Source organism: Saccopteryx leptura, chromosome 6 (assembly GCF_036850995.1).
Source record: "Saccopteryx leptura isolate mSacLep1 chromosome 6, mSacLep1_pri_phased_curated, whole genome shotgun sequence".
Taxonomy (NCBI): Eukaryota; Metazoa; Chordata; class Mammalia; order Chiroptera; family Emballonuridae; genus Saccopteryx; species Saccopteryx leptura.
This window is the reverse complement of record NC_089508.1, coordinates 133,776,952-133,794,727: the sequence shown is the minus strand read 5'-3', so window position 1 is coordinate 133,794,727 and position 17,776 is coordinate 133,776,952. Positions and strand designations below refer to the sequence as shown.

General features: G+C 37.7%; 1 protein-coding gene across 2 annotated transcripts in view; it reads right to left on the bottom strand.

Moving 5' to 3' along the window:
* Nucleotides 1-17,776, bottom strand: part of FNIP1 (folliculin interacting protein 1) — a 175,266-nt gene that overhangs the window by 40,416 nt on the left and 117,074 nt on the right. For both annotated transcript variants that reach the window (XM_066343398.1, XM_066343399.1), the window contains 5 exons: nucleotides 17,320-17,455; nucleotides 14,457-14,658; nucleotides 10,395-10,480; nucleotides 3,526-3,672; nucleotides 1,634-1,803 (listed from right to left, as the gene is read on the bottom strand). In XM_066343398.1, coding sequence (XP_066199495.1) covers nucleotides 1,634-1,803; nucleotides 3,526-3,672; nucleotides 10,395-10,480; nucleotides 14,457-14,658; nucleotides 17,320-17,455 — 741 coding nt within the window. The remainder of the gene's footprint in view (nucleotides 1-1,633; nucleotides 1,804-3,525; nucleotides 3,673-10,394; nucleotides 10,481-14,456; nucleotides 14,659-17,319; nucleotides 17,456-17,776) is intronic.

Genomic DNA, 17,776 nt, shown 5'->3' with positions numbered 1-17,776 from the left:
CAGAAGGTAGACCAGGGGCTGCCTTGATATATGCAAGGGTAGACAGTGAGAGTGCGGAAAAACAGGAGGGAGGGCATGAGATAATTTTGGAAGTGGTGGACATGTTCACCATCTCAATTTTGGTGATGGTTTCAGAGGCATTTATATTTTGACATATACAGGATGGGGCAAAAGTAGGTTTACAGTTGTGAGTACGTGAGTTTAGTCTTGTATTACAATTTACTGATTATTGTATTATTTTCTACATGAACAACTGTAAACCTACTTTTGTTCCACCCTGTACATCAAAACTTACAAAACTATATACTTCATAAATGTGTATGGCATATATCAATTACTATATAATTCAGTAAACAAAAGGAAAGGAAGGAGAGAGGGAGGGAAGATGGGAAAAGAGGGTGAGAGGAAGGAAGGAGAGAGGGACGGAAGGAGTTTGGTTACTAAAATTAATAAGCTACATGACAATCTGCCTGGCAGCTCACTCACCAGCATAACCTAAGGGAAGATCCTACCAGGTCACCAAAATGTTCTCATCATATTCCTAACGGCAATAGAGTAAGGTTGGACCAACAGCAGCTGCATTTACCAGACATTGACCTAAGCATTTTACATGTATTATCTCATTTGTTTTTATTTTATTTATTTATTTTTTTCATTTTTCCAAAGCTGGAAACGGGGAGGCAATCAGACAGACTCCGGCATGCGCCCGACCGGGATCCACCCAGCATGCCCACCAGGGGGTGATGCTCTGCCCCTCTGGGGCGTCACTCTGTCGCATCCAGAGCCATTCTAGCGCCTGAGGCAGAGGCCACAGAGCCATCCTCAGCGCCTGGGCCATCTTTGCTCCAATGGAGCCTTGGCTGCGGGAGGGGAAGAGAGAGACAGAGAGGAAGGAGAGGGGGAGGGGTGGAGAAGCAGATGGGTGCTTCTCCTGTGTGCCCTGGCCGGGAATTGAACCCGGGACTCCTGCACGCCAGGCTGACGCTCTACCGCTGAGCCAACCGGCCAGGGCCGTATTATCTCATTTAAACGTCATAACTTTATGAAGTATGTACTACCAATTATTATCCCCACTTTGCAAACAAGGAAACTGGAATCAAATGAGGTCTGCCTGATTCTACAGCCTGTGCTTTTTTAAGCAACATGCTATACTGCCTTCCTAATGACTGTCTATGCATCAATTAGCCCCTCTTTTCTGTTAACCATTTATTCACTGGGGCCTAGCACACAAGGAAACAGTTTCCAAAATTACTCAACAAAGTGGAGCAATACAAACCTCAAAGGCTGCTTTTCAGTTAACCAGACTCATTCTAGCTATCACAGCTGACTTTGTTGACTCACTTTTTCTGGGCAAAGGACCTAACACAAACTCCCCTGAAGACCCTGAAGTTACTAGAGTACCAGCCATCATCCTGTTTCTCTTGCTTCAGCTGCAGCTATCTATAAGGAATATTAGGCATAAGATGGGAAGGCAGAGGACAAAACAATTTAGCAGACTTGAAAGGACAAATACTGAACAGATGCTTTAGAATGGAGGAGGTAAAAGAGAGCACTTACTTCTTTTTTCTTATTATTTGCTATAACTCCAAACAGTTACACAAAAGTCAAATGTAAGGCTTATCAAACTACTTACCCAGTTGCGCCCAAAGTGGGTTATACGGATGAGTCTTTGCCAACATGTCCACACTCTGAGAGGAATGTTTTTCTAAAAATATTTTTATAGGTGGTTGTCCATTTGGCATGACTGTTGGAACCCAGGCAAGATGATTGGTCAGAACTGCAGTAATGAGGGCTGGTAAGAATCTGAAAACAAAATGCACCCTATCAGATTCCAATCTGTCTTCATATAAATCCTCAAGTAAAATACGGTGACAGAATAAAGCAAAGAGAGCATGAATTCTCATTTGGTCAAACAGCACAAAAAAAGGGGAGGCAGATGAAAGGATAGGCAAATCACCAGAAGGAAAATGAAAATAAGTTTTCAGTTGTATAAGAATCTAAGAAAATCCTTAAAATAAAGACAGCATTCACAAGGAGCTATTTCTGATCATAATTACAAAACAAAAGTGTGGTTTTACTTGAAAAACTACGGATTCTTCTCAGTGTTTAATTGGCATAGTTATTAACAAATCAACCAGGAGGTTTGTATACAATTAATAAATTAGAAAATGAAGGAAAGTATTAAACAATCTACCACCAAAAAAGAATAAAAGCATTGAATTCTATGAATTTGATGTGAAAAAAAAAGGTAAAATATCACATTAAAGATGGATCATTGGAATCCTGGCACTTCCTTATACAGACTGGGACTAAAGTAGGTTTGTAGTTGTAACTACATGAAACAAAGAGTTTATTCTTGTATTGGTACTTATTAATTATTGTATTATTTTCCATATGAATAACTGTAAAACTAATTTTGCCCCAACCTGTATCTAATTTCTTTTCTATAGAATGGAAGAAAAAAAATAGATGTATTCACAAAAAATGAGAAGCCTCAGAGAGTTCTGCAAGATGTCAGGATTTTAATTTTCACACATAGACATTTTTACTCTTTCTCATTTATCAAGTTCTGTGGCCTTCTTCTATACCCTATATATATATATATTTTTAAAAGAAGAACATTTTACATCTTTTTTTATTTTTTTATTTTTTACAGAGACAGAGAGTGAGTTAGAGAGAGGGATAGATAGGGACAGACAGACAGGAACAAAGAGAGATGAGAAGCATTAATCATTAGTTTTTCATTGTGCGTTGCAACACCTTAGTTGTTCACTGACTGCTTTCTCATATGTGCCTTGACCGCGGGCCTTCAGCAGATCGAGTAACCCCTTGCTGGAGCCAGCGACCTTGGGTTCAAGCTAGTGGGGCTTTTTGCTCAAACCAGATGAGCCCGCACTCAAGCTGGCGACCTCAGGGCCTCGAACCTGGGTCCTCTGCATCCTAGTCTGACGCTCTATCCACTGCGCCACCGCCTGGTCAGGCTATACTCTATATTTTAATTATTGTTTTTTGTTTGTTTGTGAGAGGCAAGGAGAGAGAGATAGAAAGAAACATTGAGCTGCTCCTATATGTGCCCTGACTGGTGAATTGAATCGGCAACTTCCATGCTCCAGGACAACGCTCCAACCAGCCAAGCTGTCCGGCCAGGGCTTAATTTTTCTTGAGACAGAGAGAGGAAGGGAGAGAGAAGGGAGAGAGAAGGGAAGCATTCATTTGTTGTTCCACTCAGTTGTGTATTCTTTGGCTACTTCCCATGTGTGCCCTGACTGAGGATCGAACCTGCAACCTTGTTGTTTTGGGATAATGCTCTTAACTGACTGAGCTAACCAGCCAGGGCCTCAATTATCTTTTAAAATTCTGTTTTGATTATTAATAATATCAAAAAATTACAAAGATAACAGTTAATTCTATTACTTTTGTGATTGAGTTTGAGCACAATTTGTTATTACAGTAAGTTATAGTAAAAATAGCTACGATATTTAAGATCGCTCAGATAGATAAATAGTTAGATAAAGTAAACCATACTGATTTTTTGAAGCATTTTCCATTAGAAAAGTGAACTCCTTCATGAATCGATGGCAAAGCTGGTTCTTTTCTGGGATCCCTGACATCATTGTAAGCCAGACAGGCTCTCCAATTCGTGGCATTGTGTAAAGATTATAAATTGTTGTCCTAAAAAGAGGAAAACATAATTTGAAAATCAGTTTGCAGAATTACATACCTTAAAATAAAGTTATCTTGCTGTCTTGGGGCTCCCACCTAGATTATTAAAGCTTTTTAGAGGAGACAATAAATCAAGTTATTTCTTCTTTGTCATCAGCACAGTTCTATGGAAAATATTCTGTACATAAACTCAAAATATGTTGGCTCTGGCACTGGCTCTGTCCTCAATGACTGTATGCCCTCAGGTAAGTTATTTCCCTACTTTAAGCATCAGTTTCCTCTGCCTGTAAAATAAAAGCATAGGAGTAGATCATTTCTAAATCCCCTTCTAGTTCTACATTTCTTTGGGGGGGGGGGGAAGAGACAGAAAGAGAGTCAGAGAGAGGGACAGATAGACAGAAAGGGAGGGAGATGACAAACATCAATTCTTCATTATGGTTCCTTAGTTGTTCATTGATTGATTTCTCATATGTGCCTTGACGGGGGGCTACAGTAGACCGAGTGACTCCTTGCTCGAGCCAATGACCTTGAGCTCAAGCTGGTGAGCCTTGCTCAAACCAGATGAGCCCACGCTCAAGCTGGTGACCTCGGGGTCTCGAACCTGGGTCCACCACATCCCAGTCCAATGCTCTATCCATCCACTGTGCCACCACCAGGTCAGGCTAGTTCTACATTTCTAACATATATGCTTTATTTATTTATTTATTTATTTATTTATTTATTTATTTTTTACAGAGACAGAGAGAGAGTCAGAGAGCAGGATAGACAAGGACAGATAGACAGGAACGGAGAGATGAGAAGCATCAATCATTAGTTTCTCATTGCGCATTGCGACACCTTAGTTGTTCATTGATTGCTTTCTCAAATGTGCCTTTATTTAAAGATAATGCAAATAATCAAAAACACAGAAAAGAAAATTTTGTAAATGAGGTAATAGCTTATCCATATACCCACTTAAAACAACAGTTCATAAGCATCATTTTGTTGCCCACACTGAGACATTTCAGTAAAGTTCTGAAGGATGATAAGAACACTAGATGGCTGTATTTTGACTCTCAACCTTTAAAAGATTTCCTTGAATTAACAGAAGAAAGGAGTATTGAACAATTATAATAGTGATCTTCTGGCTATTTCATTTTCTTAGGCAATAGCTAGTCTCATGACTTGCACTCTTTCCTGAAGTCTTCAAGAATACCTTTAAGATGTTGATTCTTTTCCTTTTACATTAGTATCTATTCAATGAAGTCTTATACTCTCACCAGACAGTAACTCCTACAAAGCTGAGCCTTAAGAAACTAATTGGTCTCTTCTCTGATAGTTCCACAATATAACCACCTCAAAATAATCACCTCGGCATAATTCCCTAACACTGAGAATATAAGAAAGAAAAGAATTCTTGTACCTGAACAAGTTTCACTGATAGAAATACAATATATTACAATGGACAGAGATGACAAATACAGGTTAATGTGTTCTTAGTAAGACATAAAATCATTTATGAGAACTTAAGAATAAATAAATAGAAAATTAAAGGTATTTTACAGAGAAAAAACAACTAGAATAAAAACTAGGGATATGTGAAAATGTGTCTTTTTAAAGCCTATTAAGGAAAATCAGATAAGATGAAAAACAGAATAATGTGTTTATTCGGTTCTGATGCCCCAGTGAATATCACTTAAGGATCTGAAAACAAATAAATCACTATAACAAACAGACCAGGAAAGAAACCATAATGACATTTAAAATTATAGAGAATAAAACATAAAGAAAAATGTTAATTGAAGTAGTGCAGGGGTCTCAAACTCGCGGCCCACGGGTCGCATGAGGCCCACTGAACAATTTTGTACTGATTTTTTTTTGTTTTCAACTGCAGTGAGAAAAGTGTTGCATAACAGTTGCCTTTTGTAGACCTAGTGCGGCCCGCCAAACGGCTGTGATCTTGCTCTGCGGCCCACATGCTGAGTTGAGTTTGAGATCCCTGTGTAGGGTATAGGAAGACATGGGTTATATTGCTCATACAGATGGGCATATATAAGAAGCAACTAAACTGCACCCTCAGAAATAAAAATAGGCTTAGGACTCACAAATGCCTGGTAGAGAATAGGAGTTACAAAGAACTATAAACTGGAAGACTAACTCAAGGTCCACAAATGGTCGGTGACCCCTTATCTCCACTCCATTTTCCCACAGAATGACTACAGACAGGAAAGCAGATATAGCAATTGCATGGCCCAAAGAACTGATGCCCCCAAACCCTTTCTGACATTTGAATATTTCAAAGTAAATAAACAGGTACACAGTAAATCTTGTGGTATTAAAATTTCATGGTGGAGGGAAATGATTAGGGGGAAAATGTCTAAATATGCTCCTTCAGGGAGTATTAATTAAAAAATGGTTGAGTAACACTGCCCTAAAGTGAAGTTATACAGTATGCACAGACCTCCCAACCTTTACCTTGGTGCTTCACTCTCAACTACAAATGGACAACCAAACTACTGATACATAGGGAAAGCCTTCAAAAAGAGAGCAACACAAACAGAAAGTCACACACACACAAAATGGCCCCAGAAGAAATAAAAAAGAAAAACATGAAAGAAAAAAGACACAGAAGAATAATCTAGGAATGCCAGTTTCTAAAGAAATGAATTCAAGAGAGAAGAAATAGGGGAAAATATATCAAAAAAAGCAGAATACTTTCCGCAGCTGAAAAGACAAGACTGTGCTAGAACTAAAGTGAGAGGCTAAACTCATGTAGAGTTCGACTATGCTCTAAAATGGATAAATCAAGCCTGAACAGGTGGTGGCATGGTGGACAGAACATTGACCTGAGACACTGAGAACCAAGGTTCAAAACCCTGAGGTTGCCAGTTTGATTACCAGCTTGAGCGTGGGATCTTAGATATGACCCCATGGTTGATGGCTTGAGCCCAAAATTTGCTGGCTTTTAGTGTAATATATATTTTTATTTCTTAACCATTTGAATATACTTTTTGATTAAAAGAAACACTGTATAAATGGAACGAATGAGCTAATCAATTCATTTTCCATGAATCTTCAGCCTATCAGTGTCTATTACAAATCTATGTGTCATGGGCCAGGACCAGATCACTAACATTAGTACTTACAGTGGTTCACTGAGAACATTAGCTTTAGTGTTATGGTATTTAAGGATATATATTATGACCTCAGAGTGTATCAGGTACAAAGAAAGCAAAAGAAATTGATTATGAGCGATGCTTCTCAATATATACAAGTCTATGTTGTCATCAATGATCTAGAAGTAATGGTGCTTTCTTCCCCATTAATAACTATGCCCTACCAGTCACTGGTAAGAATGGCAAGTATTTTCAGTCAACTATTTTTCCTGATCTGTCCTTAAAGAATGAAAGACACCTTTATTTACAAAGGAACTGTAGACATGCTTTAGCTTTGTTTGTTATGCATTAAGTCTAGGTAAAAATCCAAAGACCTCATCTTTACGAGGAAACTATACCTACTAAAACATACTTCCTGCTTCTCTAGGTGTCAGGACTTCCATATATGTGAATCATTTCCTTCCTCTTCTCAACTACCCAAAATTAATTAATTATCTGGCCTAAAATAATCCTCTACTTTAAAATTTATTTAAATGTTGGCCATGGCTGGTTGGCTCAGTGCTAGAGCACTGGCCTGGTGTGTGATGTCCCAGGTTTGATCCCAGGTCAGGGCACACAGGAGAAGCCACCATCTACTTGCTTCTCCATTCTCCCCCTTCTTTCTTCCCCTTTCTGTCCTCTTCCAGCAGCCATAGCTCAATTGGTTCAAGCACATTGGCCCCAGGCACTGAGGATGGCTCCATTAAGTCACTGCCTCTGGCATTAAAAATAGCTTTGTTACAAGCGTGGCCCCAGATGGGGGTTGCCTGGTGGATCCCGGCTGGGGCTGGGGTGTACGTGGGAGTCTATCACTCTTATCTCCCCTCCTCTCACTTGGAAAGAAAGAAAAAAAATTATATAATTGCTAACTTTTAATAACCACTTAGTTTGAAAATTAAGTATGATAATCTTATTATTTGTAGGAATGTTCTATAAAGTTGATGTGAACACTGAATTAGTGAACACCAAGTCACTGTTTCTAGGGGAAACACAGGAATAAGGTTCCTGTGTGCCTCTGGTCACAACATTCTTGTCAACTCATCAATACCTAATCTTGCAATATTATGAGGATTATTATATATAAATTTTAAAATTGAATACATTGAATTCACAGCCAATAGCACTGACTCTTGCCTGAATGAAGCTTACCTAACAAATATATTTTTCTCTGTAAGGCACACCACAGCCTTCTCACACTTAGGAACACTGGTCAGCATTTCAGCACTATGCTTGAGGGCCATTTTTAACAGCAAAATCACTAACAAAAAGCAAAAAATGCAAATACAAACTGGTGCTATATATATAGATGTCTAAAAGGACACTTCTTTAAAGAATGAGAGCTGAATAAAAAGGTAGAGCATTGTCTTGTTCAACTTCATCAGGGAATGTATGTGCAGGCCACTCAAATTTTTCACCGTTCCATGCATGTCCACAAACGATCGTAAGAGCACTGTGAGTATACATACAGTGGGGTTAAAAATTTTAGCAAGTAGGTGAATTCACAAATACAGAATTCATTTATAGATTGAAGGACTTCTACAAATAACCTTCTTAATGAAAATTATGAATTTATAAAGTATTTTTAAGATACCATAAGAATGCTTAACTAACTTATATAGCCTTTCAGATTTGCATAGTAACTGAAGAGAAATAATCACAGCAATACAAAAAGAAAGGTACACAATCATGATATACATTTTTAATAATTTTTGAAATTCAATGTTCTAAATTCTACGCAATCTTAAAACTCTAAGGCTAGGCCATTCATACTACCTTATTACCAAAGCAATTAACTCACAAGTATTTAATTCAATTGTTTTATTCTTTTTGTTTATTTGCTTGTTTTTGTATTTTTCTGAAGTTGGAAACGGGGAGGCAGTCAGACAGACTCCCACATGCGCCCAACTGGGATCCACCCAGCATGCCCACCAGGGGACGATGCTCTGCCCATCTGGGATGTTGCTCTGTTGCAACCAGAGCCATTCTAGCACCTGAGGCAGAGGCCATAGAGCCACCCCCAGCGCCCGGGTCACCTTTGCTCCAATGGTGCCCTGGCTGCGGGAGGGGAAGAGAGAGACAGAGAGGAAGGAGAGGGAGAGGGGTGGAGAAGCAGATGGGTGCTTCTCTTGTGTGCCCTGGCCGGGAATCGAACCCGGGACTCCTGCACGCCAGGCCGACGCTCTACCACTGAGCCAACCGGCCAGGGCCTAATTCAATTATTTTAAATAAAAATATTGTTTACAACCTAAGAGTATTCTAGTAGGAATGAGTCTTATGACAATATTTACTATTCTGGTAACCTCCGCTGGATCTATAATAACAGTGTTTCCTCAGAGCTCAAATGGGGACTCTTGGCCTTCTGCCACAAAGCTTGTGACTGCAGAAAAGAAACTGTAATCCAATAATGTAAGTAGGAGCTCCAAGTTCAAGGGCACAGATTCATTCCCTTGTAATACTTCAGAATGTAAAACTCAGAAATAATATGGAGGGATTCTTTTAGGCAAATAAGCAAAGATCTATCCAATCTAAAGGAGGAAAGACCAAGAAGATAAGATGAAGTAGACCTGAAACAATTGTCTCAGAAGGCAACACACATCAGTCATTTTGTGAGATTTCCAATATAAGTTTATATGCAATATGTTTGCTTGCCATAATGAGATCAGTTATAGCAGTAATTGAAGCTTCAGGCACAAACTTTGTTGTGCGAAAAACTATTTGCTTTGCCATATCTAAAGAAAGAATCAAGCAACACTTATTTGCAACATCAAGCTCATATTCCCTATATGCATGTATCCTTCTATTCCATGTATCCAAGAACATCTGATTCTTATCACTAGTTAAATAACACTCAACTAATCCCTATAGCTATGAGCCCAAGAGACGACAAAGCATATTTCTGCTAGTATAAAGATCTGCATCAGCCTGACCAGGTGGTGGTGCAGTGGATAGAGCGTCAGACTGGGACACAGAGGACACAGGTTCAAAACCCTGAGTCTGCCAGCTTGAGTGCAGTATTATCCGGCTTGAGCACGGGCTCGGCTTAAGTAGGGGATTGCTGGCTTGAGCGTGGGATCATAGACACTACCCCACAGTCGCTGGCTCAAGCCCAAAGGTTGCTGACTTGAAGCCCAAAGTCACTTGCTTGAGTCCAAGGTCACTGGCTTGAGCAAGGGGTCACTCACTCTGCTGGAGCCCCCCAATCAAGGCACATATGAGAAAGCAATCATTGAACAATTAAGGGGCCTCAACAAAGAACTGATGCTTTTCATCTCTCTCCCTTTCTATCTGTCTCTATCTGTCCCTCTCTCTGTCACCAAAAAAAAGAGGGGGGGGGGGAGGATCTGCACCATATTTGCATGTTTAATGGTCCAATATTAAAAATCGTCCTGCTGATGGCTCCTAAATGTGCCTGAATCATAGGCACATTTAATATTTAACAACATAGGAGCCCATGGCCTGCTGGATTACACCCTCATTTGACTATGGTACAAAGAAATTCAAAGAATTAAATTTTGTCAGGATTAAGTTAAAGAAAATAAATCTTTCTATATACACAGCAAAACAACTCTATATTATGAAAAGGTGGAGACTATGTACCTGAATTCACTTAGGGCATCAACTATTCGATTATAAGCCAAACTCCTCTGACTGGCATCAGCTGATCTCCGACTCATTTTCATAGCCTTGAAAGCAATCAAATAGTTAATTCTTATACTGATCATGGGCAAAATAGGGGGGGAAAAAACCCTGAAAAACAAAGTCACATATTTCCACAACTCTACTACCATTGTTATCTAGAAAAATATAAAAACAATATTCACAGTGGCTTTCTTTTATGCACTAAGGTCATTAATGATTGAAACAAATTTCAAAATTTTCAACTATTAAATTTCATATTGTAACTGTCAAACCACAGAATGTCAACACACAAAGAACTGATGTTGACAGTTTCTGGGTTAAATAAAACTACTTTTTCCCCAAAATAGAAAAAGACACAATGCTAACTCAATAACAATAGCTCATGGTTTCCTCTAATATTTCACAAATAATGGTTAAGAAAACTTTTTTTTTTAAGAAAACTTTTTTATAAAATCTACTGAAAGATATCTCAAGCTATTAGTAATATATGCTTTCTTTAAAACATACTTAGCCAAGGTTGAAAGCCTTCCTTTAAGTAGAAAAAAGGGAATTAGGATTGGGCTATGAATGTAAAAACAAAACTCTGCAATTTTGTGTATTTTTAAAAGAAAATGTAATTCTGCATTACTTATGTAATCACAAATTTTTAAAAAATTTTAAACACACATTTAAGAGAAGGTCAAACTTCTTCAGACCAGAAATCATGTTAATGAACATAAAAACCTTTCTTGGGTAAAAGTGAAAATTACTATATGTGTTTCAATCTGTTGAAAGACTCTCAATTTATAAAGAAGTAAGCTTTTTTAGTTAGAACTGAGCAGTATTGTTCCTTAATTTTACCAGCAATAAAATTATAGATCTGAAAAGGTAGCACAAAATTCAAAAAAATTCCCAAAGTGCCCAGAAACAAAAATAACTTTTCATTTAAAAAAAAGTTTGAAAACTGGCCCTAGATGATAACTTCTTTGAATGGTCTGTTTATTATATTCCACTACTAATTAACAATTGTAGAACTTTTAAAATTAAGTCTATACATTTATGTTAAAGTATTTATTCATTCAGCTCTATGTTTCAGCTTTAATAAAAAATGAAATATTATCTTAAATATTCAAAGAACTGTAAGTATGTATACTTTAGGTTACAGATGTCAGAGCATTTAAACATTTGACAAGTCATCATCAATGAATTCTATAGCGCCTAAATATTTCAAGTTTTATAAAAAGCTTAAATGCTTCCCCCTGTAACTCAAAATGTCAGTTCAGCCACAAAGAAATTTGTGTGTATTGACTTTGGCAACAACAGAGTACAAAAAAGGACAGCAGCCAACAGAAGAAAAATGTCACCAGTGTCTAACTTTTGAAGAAGCAAAAATGGTCTTTTTACTCATTTGCTCTATAAAAAAAGTGCTGCTAGTGATCTATTTACCTTTTGACAGATTAAATGTGAATAATTAGTATCACTGTTTCCTCTAGAGGCAAACAATTTTTGGTCACTACTAAGTTATAGAAATGTATCCTCTGCTTTCTAAATCATTCTAATTGGTCTTCCCATCTCTGGCCTCTTATTCTAGTCTCTTTTAAACATGCTGCCAAATTAATCTTCCTAAAGCACAATTTAGAGACAGCCTTAAAAACAAAGTCAATCCTGGCCAGGTGGCAATAAAGCATTGTTCTGGTATACAATGAAGTTGAGGGTTCGATCTCTGCTCAGGGCACATATGAGAAGCAATGAATGCACAACTAAATGGAACAACTAAATGGAACAAGTTTTTAAAAAGTCAAAAATTTCTTGCAAGCATTCTAGATTCTCTAAGATCTGTATCCATTAACTCTTCCAGCCATCCCCTCTTTGCACATTGTTACAGGGGTGAAGAACTTTAGTTATACCCACTGATTCACTGGTTCAACTTCTGATAATTTCTTCTAAAAAACAATCTAAAAGTCACCAATGTTAACTACATTGTGAGAAAGTAGAAATGGCCTAACAGAAAAATTGTTACTTAAACTAAGGAAAGAGACTAATATATATTTAAGTATTATTAATAATGACATGAGAAATGTGTATGTTACAATAATGAATTTTTTAAATAGGCATATAATTAAAGCAATATGGACAGAGCACAATCCCAGTCAAGCAAAAGTACCATATGCATAGAAATAGCCTGGACAAGACTTCTAGCAAAATGTTAATGTTAATCTTTGGGTGGCAAAGGTATCAATTTTTCTTGCTATTCTGCTATATCCAATTTTCTTATATATTCTTTAAGATGCAGTCCAAATGAAACACCTTCCCAATAGGAAGTCACTTTTATTTCTTATAAACTCCTAAAAAAAGAACTTGGCTTGTTCTCCTTTTTTAGTTATCCTTATGTTCTATCTAGAATTCACAATTTTCTTAACTTATATAAATTTATTGTGTACATTAGCAGCAGCAATTGATCACTCAAAAAAAATTATAACACTATCTTCACTTGGATCCCCCCAAAAAAGAGTCCTCTTGTTTTTCTTCCTACTAGAATGGCCAATCCTCAGTCTCTGCTCCTCAAATGCTCCTCAATTTAGGCCTAGAATCTCTGCTTCTCTTCTCTCCCTCAATCAGGTTCAAGCCTTTTTGTTTCTAAGATTTTATTTATTGTTTTAGAGAGAAGGGGGAGGGGAAGGTATGGGAGGGGAGGGAAGCATCAACTCATAGTAGTTGCTTCTCGTATGTGCCTTGACTGGGCAAGCCCAGGCTTTCAAACTGGCGAACTCAGACCTCAGCATTCCAAATTGACATTTGATCTACTGCACCACTACAGGTCAGGCCAGTTTCACAGCTTTAAATACCATCTCTACACAGGTGATTGTGCAGCCTGGACCTTTTCATTAAACTCTAGATTCATAAAAACCACTTAGATGTCCAAGGAGGCATCTCAAACTCTTGATCTTCATTTACCAAACCAGTTCCATCCATAGTTTCCCCACTTTAGTATTGACAAGTCCATCCTTCTTATTGCTCAAATGAAAATCTATTGCTCTTTCTCTTAACACCCAAATTCAGCCCATCAGCTAACTCATTAGCTCTATTTTCAAAATAGATCCAGAACCCAACCACTTCTCAGCAATTTTACCACTAAATTGGTTTGCATATCCATCATCTCTCACTCAGATTATCCCAACAGCCTCCTAACTGGTCCTACAACATCCACCTTTGCTCCAAGAAATCTATTCTCGACCAGTATTAAGAATGAGCTTCATAAATGTCATTCCTCCACTCAAAACATTCTGAGGAACATTCTTCTCCCAGATTGGTTTGGCTTACTTTCTTCATATTTCTGGACCATATGCCATTTTATCAGGAGCCAATAGTCTCCCATTTTCTTAAGGGTAAATGCCAATGCTCTTACAATGGTATCCTATAAAGCCCTACATTATTTTGTCTTATTTTTAACCCAGCCACTTGGGTCTCCTTCCTGTTGCTTAAGCATCAGGCTTACTCCTGACATAAGACCTCTTCTCCTGCAACATTATTCTGTCAGATAGTTGTAGCTCACTTCCTTCATATTTCTAGACCATATGTCATTTTATCAGGAGCCTTCCAGACTGGCCCATAAAAATTACCAATCTTTCCATCCATCATCCCTTATAAATCTTTCTTTTTAGTTTTCTCCACAGCACATATTCCCTTCTAGATTGTTTATATATTTGTTTATTTGCTATTCCATGAGGTCAGGAGTGATTCACATTGTATCTTTAGTTCCTAAAATAGTGCCTGCTGCATATGGGCCCTCAAATATTTATTGATTGAATGAATAGACAAATGGCCTTAGATCTTTTTTTTTTTTTTGGCCTTAGATCTTTAATTAGGCAATAAGCTCCTTAGAGTTGAGGTTTATTTTGAATTTCCCATAGCATTTGGTAGGGTGTCTTCACACTGTCTGCTAATTTTTGAGTCAAATAAAAATATAAACACAATGCTTAATAAAAAAAATAAGTAAAAAAAAAAGGGATATAAACAAAGCAATAACATAACTATGCTTACCTGTTCTATTGCACTCTTTAATTTGTTCATGTGGCTTTCAAAGAGAGGAAAATGTGAAAAGAAGAATTCATTAAATTTGTTATTTTCATCTTCATCTTTGGATAATGAAAAGATTACCCCAATTGCAATCTTCTTTTTTCTCACAATTCCTGGGTTAGGACCACAGCTTTCATCTGATAGATTAAAGCTTTCTTCTATAGACCTTAAAAATAAATTTTTATTAAAAGTATATAAAAATCATCAAACTTGCAATTCAATCTTCTTGCTAACTAAATGTAGGCAATCTAAAGGTCTTCCAATGTTTTATCAGGTAAATCTAAAAACATATCAATTCTAAATCTCTTCAAGAAATCTACTGACTATTCCTTCCTGGTCAAATTTTTATATTTTAATTGAGTCATATTAAAAACACTTTGACTCAATTAAAAGTCACTAAAAAATAGAGATAATTCCAACTAATAACAACCAAAATATGCCTGAATTTTAAGGTTTAAAGATGAGTCTGATATAATCTCTTCACTGCTCTAGAATGTACTTGTGTCTTCTTTTGATTCCAGGAGTAAAATCAAAGATAAAGAAACAAAGGGAGTGAGTATAGGAGAAGCTTCATTATCTATAGCTATACTTAACAGAGACTAAAAAAGAATCTTTCAAGAATGAATTAACTTGCCAAAACAGAAACAGACAAAATTGAAATATGAATACATGCAACATATGGGTCAAAGTCCTAGTGGAAGAGTTAAAACTATAGAAAACTTAAAAGAAAGCACTGGGTGAAAGCTTTATGATACTGGATTTGACAATGATTTCTTGGATATGACACCAAAAGCACAGGCAACAAAAGAAAAATAAAGAGGCCCTGGCCAGTTTGGCTCAGTGGTAGAGCGTTGGTCCAGCATGTGTAAGTCCTGGGTTCAGTTCCCAGTCAGGGCACACAGGAGAAGCGCCCATCTGCTTCTCCACCCCTCCCCCTCTCCTTCCTCTCTGTCTCTCTCTTCCCCTCCCACAGCCAAGGCTCCATTGGAGTAAAGTTGGCCCAGGTGCTGAGAATGGCTCCATGGCCTCCGCCTCAGGTGCTAGAATGGCTCCAGCCGCAACAGAGGAATGCCCCAGATGGCCAGAGCATAGCCCCCTGGTGGGCATGCCGGGTGGATCCCAGTAGGGTGCATGCGGGAGTCTGTCTGACTGACTCCCCACTTCTAACTTCAGAAAACTACAAAAAATAAAAATTAAAAATTAAAAAAGAAAAATAAAGAGATAAATTGAACTACACAAAAATTAAAAACTGCTGTGCATCAAAGGATAGTATCAATAGACTGAAAGTCAACCAACCTATAGAACGGGAGAAAATATTTGCAAAGCATTTGTCTGGTAAGGGACTGCTATCCAGAATATGTAAATAATTTGAAAACTCAACAACAAAAACATAGACACCAAAAACAAAACAAAATAACCTGACTTAAAAATGGACAAAACACTCTAGTAGACATTTCTCCGAAGAAGACATACACATGGTCAATAAGCACATAAAAACATGCGTAACACCACTAGCCATTACAAAGATGCAAATAAAAATCACAATGAGATACCACTTCACAGCCATTAGGATGGACGGCTATCATAAAAAAAACCCAAAAAACAATTGGTAATAATGTGGTGAAATTAGAACTCTTGTGCATTTCTGGTGGAAATGTAAAAGGGTATAGCCACTGTAGACAATATATGACTACTTGAAAACTTAAATACAGAATTACTATATAATCCAGTAATTTCGCTTCTGAGTATAGACTCAAAAGAATTGGAAGCAGGGACTTTAACTGGTATTTTATAGACCAATGTTCATAACAGTATTATCCACAATAGCCAAAAGGTAGAAACAATCCAAATGCCCATCAACAGATGAATATAAATAAAATAAATGAGGTATATACACACACACACACACTGGACAATTATTCAGCCATAAAACAGAATGACGCCCTCTCCAGTTGGCTCCATGGTAGAGCATCAACCTGGTGTGTGGATGTCCCGGGTTCAATTCCTGGTCAGGGTACAGAGGAGAAGCGCTCATTTGCTTCTCCACCCCTCCTCCCTATTAGTCCCCCCTTCTCCTATCCTCCTGCAGCCATGGCTCGATTAGAGCGAGTTGGCTCCAGGCACTGAGGATGGATGTCTCCATGGCCTCCGCCTCTGGTGCTAAAATAGCTCTGGGTGCAATGGAGAAAGCGCCCCAGATGGGCAGAGCATCGCCTCCTAGTGGGCTTGCCAGGTGGATCCTGGTTGGGGCTCATGTAGGAGTCTGTTTCTGCCTCCCCTCTTGTCATTAAAAAAATTTAAAAATAAATAAATAAATTTTAAAATTGAAAACAAACAACAGAATGAAATTTAGATTCATGCTACAATATAAATAAACCTTGACAAAATGCTAAGTGAAATAAGCCAGACAAAAAAAGGACAAATAATGTATGATTCCACTTACATGAGGTATCTAGAGAAGTCAAATTCATAGAGACAAAAAATAGAATGATGACTGCAGGGACTAGGAGGAGGAAGGATGGGGAGTAACTGTTGTTTAATGGTACAGAGTTTCAGTTTGGGGAGATCAGTTCTGGATGTGAATAGTTCGACAACAATATGAAGGTACTCAATGCCACTGTACTATACATACCTAATAATAGTTAAAATGGTAAATTTTGTTATGCATATTTTATCACAATTAAAAATAATGCAACATATTTAAAAAGTTTTAAGTCCAAACTTAAAGTACATAAATGCAAGTCCAGTCTCTAAAAGAAAAACCAAATAAAATTGTGTTTAAGGAGCTGTTCAATCCCGTTTATGTAAATTGAACGTTCCAACTTACCATCTAGGAAATACCCCATTCTCCAAACTTGTTGTTTGGCTGCGTCGCCAACGTCTCTGGTAGCTGCTGGCACAACTTCGGGTAAGTGAGGAGTTTGGTGAAGGAAACGGTGTAATAAGCAAGCTGCTGAGAGATGCTGTTAAGTCAGAATAAGAACACGTATAATATATGCCAATTAATATATAAGCAAAAGGACAACTTTCTTTTTAACAAATTTAACAGTGGTGACTCAAATTTTCTATTTTGCTTCATGAGCCTCTAAAATTTTCACTTAATAACATCATTTTTGGAGCAAGGTCTCAGAGGAGAAAAGTCATATATTAACAGTGTGTTGGCAAGAAACTCTGAAACAATCCCCCTTGACATCCTTACTCCCAGCCCCACCCCAGAAGAAAAGGCTACTTTGAAACAAAGCATTATCACTTTGGCCAGGAAACTATCCCCTAACTTAGCTGAT